Genomic DNA, 8,294 nt, shown 5'->3' on the forward strand with positions numbered 1-8,294 from the left:
AGGGCAGAGCTAAATTCATTATTTTAGATCAATTTCAGGTACACCAAAGCCAAATAAGTAATGTTGTTTGCATTAAGTGAGAAACAGTGGCTTAATATGGGAAAATATATTATAGGGTTGTAGAATTCATACAACCTAAATTACTCAACACTTGTACAGTTTTGTATATTTCACAATACAGATATCAGTGAGATAGAATCACTGTATTTGTGAAACTGACTTGTGTATGAATTTGTTTATATGTAAATCAAATCTATTACAGAGTACCTAACAGAAATAAAAATATGTAATTTCTATATTCAAGAAAATTATACCAAATGAAAAATAAAACTTCACAATGTTAAGAGATTTGATGTGTTTTACAAAAAAATTCAAAAAATTTTTAAATATTTTAAATTTAAAACATGTTCTACGATGTGATTGAGTGAAGAACTTACTTTAAAAAACCACACACAAAGGATGGAATTTATTGTCAGGATGTTAGCTGATATATTCATGCTGCTTTCAGAAGTCTAAACCTTATAAATTGAAAAGAAAAACACAGAATTATTTAATTTAAATTTCAAACAAAAAGAAATGCCAATTAAACTAAAAATCGACAAGAACTTGCAGTGGTTAGTTTTTTTCCTTCTTTTTTTTTGTATAAGAAATAGAGTATGCATGAGTAAATATCATGAGTATCCCACACACTTTAATGTTGAAGTCATATTGTAAATCTCTGACTTCTTATTACTAAGGATACTCTTTTCCTGTTGCCTCTCACTCTTGACAGATCTTGGTCTCAACAACAAATTCGTTGGGGAAGTGTCTAATCTTCCAGCATTTATCAATGGCACGTTTGCTGAAACCTGTGAGAAAATGCACATAAGAAGTGATTTTTTAACTTTCTATGTAAATTAAAACATATCTAGATTTGTTGTCTACATTTCCACTCTACTCCATCTTTAGTTTCCTTCACTTTCCAAATAACACAGGTTGAAGGAAAGAATAAATTTCCTACCCAGCAAGAGGTCTCTTCTACGAAGGCGGAAGGACTTGCGGTTGTTGCAAAGTTGGTAAATAAAGATGCCAAGGTTGCTAACATCATGGATCTCCTCTACAGCAACCAGGTCTTCACGAACAACATATGTGTGAGACAGGTATTTGCCACTCTAAAATTTTTATATAAAGATTGAAATAAGAACTTAAAAACACCATTTCAATCCTTACCTATAGCAGGTATACTTTTTTCTAATAGACTTTATTTTTTAGAGCAGTTTTAAGGTTACAGCACACTTTTTTTAAGGTTTATTTATTTATTTTGCGAGAGACAGAAACAGTGTGAGCGAGGGAGAGGCAGAGAGCGAGGGAGAGAGAATCCCAAGCAGGTTCCACGCTGTCAGCATACAGCCAGATGTGGGGCTTGAACGCACAAACTGTGAGATCATGCCCTGAGCTGAAACCAAGAGTTGGATGCTTAACCAACTGAGCCACCCAGGCGCCCCCTACAGCACACTTTTTTATTTGAAAACTATTTCAACAATATGGAATGTTGTGGCTCAAATCATTTATTTTTTTTTATTTTTTTTCCAACGTTTATTTATTTTTGGGTAAGAGAGAGACAGAGCATGAACGGGGGAGGGGCAGAGAGAGAGGGAGACACAGAATCGGAAACAGGCTCCAGGCTCTGAGCCATCAGCCCAGAGCCTGACGCGGGGCTCGAACCCACGGACCGCGAGATCGTGACCTGGCTGAAGTCGGACGCTTAACCGACTGCGCCACCCAGGCGCCCCTCAAATCATTTGTTTTTAATGAGGAAGCAAATGCTGAAATGAAAATTTGACATCCAGAATACGTACTTCCAGTTTGCCAAAGAACTCCACCAAATTCTTTGGAGGAAGAACAATAGAAGTATTGAGAGGCATCAGATAACAGTTCCCTAGGAGCAAGTCCAGGTAAGCAGTCATGCCCTGTTGGGGAATGGGAAAAGTTAACTATGATGTAAAGAGCATTAATTCTTCAGATTGTAACTACCATTATAACAAGTAGCTACATACTTTTAAAATCTGCTAATGTATATTCAATAGCAAAAGATTGAAAAAGGGTTTGCTGCAAAAAGATGTACATTTATGAACAGATTTAATACTTACTAATAAACTAAGAAAAAAAAACAGGAAAACCTAAAGAAGTGAGAAATCCACCTTTTCAAAGTCGTGAATAATTGCTGCAGGATCACTATCAGAGAAACTGAGGACAGGCACATCAATGATTGCGATGTTGTCATCTTCACGGATGTCAGCTTCCTCTGTCACAGGCAGGAAGTAGGGCTCTGCTCCTTGAAGGGAATTTGCAGGGTCTTCAGAGTCAAAGAAGCACACCTCTCCATGGTAGATGGTATTCTAATAGACAAAAAGGGAGAATTAAAAACTTTTAATACTTACTACCATGACATTTGAATCATTCCTCACACTCACATCAATTCATTGTACAGTTTGTCAAGCTGAGGATTTCTGATTACAGTTGTCACCATGAAGACAAATTAATTTTAGAAATTGAATGGTAATTTGAAAATTTGTCCTAAATCTTAATTTCTCTGGTGACCACCATAGATTTACTTAAGTTGATACTACAGGTATACCAATTAGTAATTCAAATTATAAGGATCATAATTTTTATTACCTTGGGCATGAAGTACTTGTAAATGCAGGCTCCACCAACAATAAGTCCTGCCAAGATGAATGAAAGGCCTAAGAGAGTAAGCATGCATCTCCCAGAGGAGCCCTCTTTTTCCTGGGTGGCAAACTGGAGCTCCTGTTTATTAAAAAGCAAGACCAAAAACAAAAACCAGATTGCACTTTTAGTCACACAGCTGCTTTGTACATAATTTACTTTCTTGAAATACCACAAAATTTTTAAAAGATGTTATTAAGTCATTCTAGATTAAAATCATTTCCAGATAACTTCTGATATTTAATAGATGTAAAAACATCCAATTATATTAACCTTCCTTCTGGCATTTACAAATCCAACTGCAGACATGAAGTTTTTTCAAAATACACATATTCAAAATAACAATTCTTTTATGGAATAAATTATCCTCTTTAAATAAATGGAAGTTGTTAATTTTTAGACTTTTATAGTGATAGAATCACTAACCTTCTTGAATATAATTATGTTGCTTTACTATTTCTTGTAAATCAACTTTTTTGCCAATTTAAAGGTGAATTAATGTATTTTGATTTATTAAATGATTTTCAAAAAGCCAGTTTTAAAATTTGTTTTATATGAAAAGTTCTATAAGACATATGTATGTCATTTCTCCCTATTCTAGAAATTAAAATTTTGAAAATGAGATATATTTCTTAATGTTCCTAATTTTAGTGAGAAATTAGCCTTTTCAATATCACCCACTGTTCTGTAATTATTTACTGCATGAATGTAATAATGTTTTCCAAATTCTGGATAAAACACTAGATTTTACAGTACAAGATTTGTGATAGCTAGGACCAAAAGCTGTGCATATAACAATAAAATTCTGTTAAATCCATAATTTGTTCAGGAATTGGAACCAGAAAGATCCAAAGCAAACATGTAACTGATTAACTCTGTATTCTTCCGAAGGTAATGGACCATGGGACCCTCCAATCCCATTCTTTTATTTTTTATTTATTTGTTTATTTTTTTAATGCTTATTTATTTTTTGAGACAGAGAGAGACAGAGCATGAGCAGGGGAGGGGCAGAGAGAGAGAGAGAGACAAAGAATTCAAAGCAGGCTCCAGGCTCTGAGCTATCAGCACAGAGCCCAATATTGGGCGCAAACACAAGAACCGCCAGATCATGACCTGAACTGAAGTCAGAGGCTTAACCGAATGAGTCACCCAGGAAACCCCCTCCAATCCCATTATTGTATGTCACAATATGTTCTAAGCAGCATTGTATTATTATGCAAGGATAGAATAAATGATATCAGCGAACTTTGTTTCTTGTAATTAGTGGGTAAATCATTCAGACTGGTATAAAAATATAATTATTGTAGTATTTCAGGACATTAATTCTTTTCCATGACAACTACTATAAAGGTTATGGCACCCAATTCACCTTCAATTAATCTGGTGAAAATAGATGCATGGATTATAAGGAGAGACAATTATTTGGTAAATGGCTTGTCAAAAAATTATATTTCTTTAAAATTCAAAGAAGTTTGGTATTCACATTTTCTTAGCTAAATTCATTTAAATTGAAACCTTCTATTAATACTGTATAAACCTTGAAGGCTGTTACTTGTCCCAATAGTTTTCAAAACTTATATATTATTTCTATCAAAAAACTAACCTAAAATTAACATTACAATAGCAGAATTATAAATTATGACTGTGAATCACAGTAATCTAGAGCTAGAGACTTAGCAATTATATTTTAGATGATTAAATTGAGGTCCAGGGGCGCCTGTGTGGCTCAGTCGGTTGAGCATCTGACTTCGGCTCAGGTGGTGATCTCACAGCTCGTGAGTTCGAGCCCCACGTCAGGCTCTGTGCTGACAGCTCGGAGCCTGGAGTCTGCTTCAGATTCTGTGCCTCCCTCTCTCTCTGCCCCAACCCACTTGCATTCTGTCTCTGTCTCTCAAAAAAAAATAAATAAACATTAAAAAATTAAAAAAATGAATCTTTAAAAAAATAAATTGAGGTCCAAAGAGATGAAGTGACTTGCCCATAAGTCACAAAATGACTTAATTTGAAATACTCAAAGCAATGAATTTATTTTTTTTTCTTGTCACTGCAATATGAGAAAAGCAATTTACACTGCAATTTCATTTATTATTAAGCAAGGTCTAAGTATTAGAGTTTCAATTTAATAAAATTCCCTACCATTCTAGGAAGGATTTTTTTTTTCATTTAAATTTGCTGGAACTCAGGATGGCATGGATTCTCATTTACCATAGCTAATTTCTCTCTAAACTGTATTGTAAAGTCATTGTACACAACCTCTGACATACTATTCTGTTGTGATCAGTTTCCTTTTTTTTAATTTTTTAAACGTTTATTTATTATTGAGAAACAGAGAGAGACAGAGCATGAGCATGGGAGGGGCAGAGAGAGGGGAGACACAGAATCTGAAGCAGGCTCCAGGCTCTGAGATGTCAGCACAGAGCCTGACACAGGGCCAGAACTCACAAACGCAAGATCATGACCTGAGCCAAAGTCGGATGCTTAACCGACTGAGCCACCTAGGCGCCCCAGTTGTACTCAGTTTCTAATGAGCAGATTAATACATCACAATATAATGTGCCAAGTATTATTAAATCTGTGTCCTGTAGTGGCCAGGTCAAGATCCTGTGGAAGCTTCTCCAACATCTAACAAAGAAATATAATCATAGTACTAATGTTCATTTTTGTTTATTCCTCATCACACCACAGGCCTAGAAGAAGTACTGCTTGCATATTAACTGTATCCAACTACAAATCATGAAGTTTTTGGTCGTGAGAGAAAAATAAAGGGATTACTGTGTGGCTATATTTAACTACTGGCATCTCATTAGACCTCCCAAAAATCTGGCCATGTTTCACTTACAAAGTGAGTAGGACAGTTACATATTTGATTTTAAGTCATTTAATCAAAACTTCCACAATGCAAGGGAGTTTTACTTTTGAGTTCTGAAATGTATAATATCCAAAAGCGAGTTTGATTGCTTGGTTAAATATTAAACATTTCTGTGATAAAAACTCTGCATAAGCACATAAGCATTTCAAATTGTGTGCATAATAAGTTTTTACTACATGGATTCTCATTTCACTCAAAGTACTTTTAAAAACTCCACTCTGAACACAGAATTTAAAGTTTTAAAAAGAGAAGATGACAAGTTAAGACAGATCTGGAAACTGACACTGCACAGATTTAGTAGAACAAGAAAGAAATACAATTGTCCCTTTTAACATTGAGATTTTACTGAGGAAAACAAGTAGTTTCCAAACACTGAACCATGTTAGATGTTTAAAGGAAATAGAAATTGGACTAAATAAATAATGGCTAACATTTTGGGGGAGAAACTACCTCAATTTCTGGCAATGCTAGAAGTTTAAATTACAAGGTCGGACCTGCTTCAGATCTCTCTACGGGGGAGGTGGTAGAAGGGATATCACGAAAAGGAAGTACTTAAAAGAAGAAAAAAATAAACCTCAACATTTCTTTTTAGGGATGAAGAGTGCTGCCTTTAGGAAATGCCTCTCTGAAAACATACAAGGATCCTGCAGTAAGAAGTCACAGTGAACATCTCAAATTAAAACCAACCTCAATTTTGACAGCTCCTTTACCAAATGCTTAAAACTGCCTATGACTAGGGAGAAATTGAAAATATACACAGGCGTACACAGACACATACTAGTCCCAACCCATACAGCTTTGAGTCAAAGCTGTTCTTTGCCCCACAGCCCACCCCCACAAACATTCAGAAATCCTAGAAAGATTTAAATTCATAGATCTTTATCCATACCAAAAGCAAACAAAGAACAATTAAATCTCTTCCCCTTGCTCACCGTATCTGCTCCATCCCTGCGGATGCTCTATGCACCCCTGGAGCTGGACACTGAACAACGTGCGTCTAGATGATCCTCAGCAGCCCCCCCCACCAACATGTTCCCCAGGAAAGGGTGACATTGGGTCCCAAGGGTTCTCCTCAAACGCTCTCCAACATCCCTTCAAGAGATGTACCACATGGGCTAGAACCCACGGAAAGTAGTGCGATGCATGGGGATGTTAAGGGGCATGGGGCACTACAGAGGGAAGGCGGCCTGACTAGAGGGAACTGGAGAACCGGTAAACCAGATCAACAGAGCGGAGAGGGCAGCTTTCATTTTGTCCTCCATTACTTGCCTCTTCCTTCCCCCCAAATCACCCCCTCTCCACCTTACCGACCCTAGCAGGCAGTCTGGGGTGGAGTCGGTAGTGCTACCTTGCGGGTCAAGATCTGAGCTCCCACCGTTCGGTTTACAAGGGCCTCCACGTCTTGCCGTGCCTCCTCTTTTTGCACCGCTGTGACTGTATTGAAGGCTATTTTCACCATCGTGTATCTTTGGGCTGTGCGGTAAGGCTTGGCTGGAATCAGCGTCTTGGGTTGCAGGTTGTAAAAAGAAGAGATAGCGCTAGCCCTAACAGGACCTACTTTCTCCCTTGCCTGTCTTAAGCAGCTGCAAACCCAGGTTTGGGGATACTTATGACGCAGACCTAAACTGGGTGGGAGACTGTGGGAGGGCCCAGGGAAGGGCTGAGGGAGGAGCGGGAGGGGGTCCAAATGCTGGATTAGGGGTGGGGATTGCCCAAGAGGAAAGAGAAGGGGAGGTGGAGCCCTTGGGCAGCTGGGGCTTGAAGTGCCTCACCTGCTCTCCAGGCATGCTCCCACCCACCCTCTGCACCCTCAGATAAGAACAAGACAGGAAGGAAGTCTGCTGTATTGTGTCTTTCTGCCTCTGTCCAGGCCACAATAGCCCCTGAGTCTGATTTTGTTTTCCCAAACCTGAACCTGCCTCCCCCGAAGGGGCCAGGAACTGTAACTTGGCACCAACTCAAGCTTCCTCAGCTGTGCACTGAGGAAGGTCCCAAAAGCACAGTCCATGACTATTGTGTACCTTTATAATAATACCTTCCCTTTAAAGAACACTCAGAAGTCTGTTTATAGTTACTTGGTTTATTCTCTCATCATGTTTTCTTTCTTGGCGTTTGTTTGCTTTGTAACTTCAGTTCCCCAACCTAGAAATAAATACATAAATAAAAATCAGAAATATAGCACTCCTGCCTCTTCAACTCCCCATTTTGCAGGTAGGACAAGATGACACAGAGGAGTGTGGAAAGCTCATAGTGAATCTATGAAATAATCCAGACCCTTTCACTTTCTCAGATCAAGGAAACCAGAGTAAGGTGTCAGTACAGACCTTGTTTCTCTTCAGCCACTAGTTGTGAGATCTGCAAAGAGAAAAGCAAAGGTATGTATACCTATGCATTTAGGGAGGTAGAAGCATGGAAAAAAAATAATCCCAAAGAGGGCTGAGTTAGAGAGCATTATTAGAACATTTACATGTTCAACTAGTATAACCATGCCATTTATTCACAATCAAGATCAGATAAAGTATAACAACCAGCCTACCTTAATGCTATTTCACTAGATTCCAACTAGTAAATTGATCTTAAAAAACAAACAAAAAAATAACACTTCAGAGAATTGACTAAACCTCCTGGTAGACTACTGTTTAATAGCAAGACAGAGGAACTAAAGAATTTTTCACGTCATTAAGTTTTGTCCTATTAAAATACAACACCCTTGTTT

General features: G+C 37.7%; 1 protein-coding gene across 1 annotated transcript; it reads right to left on the reverse strand.

Annotated features, from left to right (window-relative positions):
* Positions 1 to 451: 451 nt before the first annotated feature.
* ITM2A (integral membrane protein 2A) lies at positions 452 to 7,211 on the reverse strand. The gene is made up of 6 exons (XM_043570336.1): positions 6,927 to 7,211; positions 2,659 to 2,790; positions 2,181 to 2,378; positions 1,839 to 1,949; positions 1,001 to 1,151; positions 452 to 848 (listed from the first exon to the last, which is right to left on the reverse strand). Exons 1-6 carry the CDS (start codon positions 7,035 to 7,037, stop codon positions 760 to 762), a joined length of 792 nt encoding a protein of 263 aa, XP_043426271.1. The 5' UTR covers positions 7,038 to 7,211; the 3' UTR covers positions 452 to 759.
* Between the last annotated feature and the right edge of the window lie 1,083 nt (positions 7,212 to 8,294).

Source organism: Prionailurus bengalensis, chromosome X (genome assembly GCF_016509475.1).
Source record: "Prionailurus bengalensis isolate Pbe53 chromosome X, Fcat_Pben_1.1_paternal_pri, whole genome shotgun sequence".
NCBI lineage: Eukaryota > Metazoa > Chordata > Mammalia > Carnivora > Felidae > Prionailurus > Prionailurus bengalensis.

Coding starts and splice junctions, on each gene's coding strand:
- ITM2A (XM_043570336.1), bottom strand. CDS start 7,037: ATGGTGAAAATAGCCTTCAATACAGTCACAGCGGTGCAAAAAGAGGAG. Junction 2,791..6,926: donor CTCAGATCTTGACCCGCAAG/GTAGCACTACCG, acceptor TTTAATAAACAG/GAGCTCCAGTTTGCCACCCA. Junction 849..1,000: donor TAGAAGAGACCTCTTGCTGG/GTAGGAAATTTA, acceptor ATTTTCTCACAG/GTTTCAGCAAACGTGCCATT.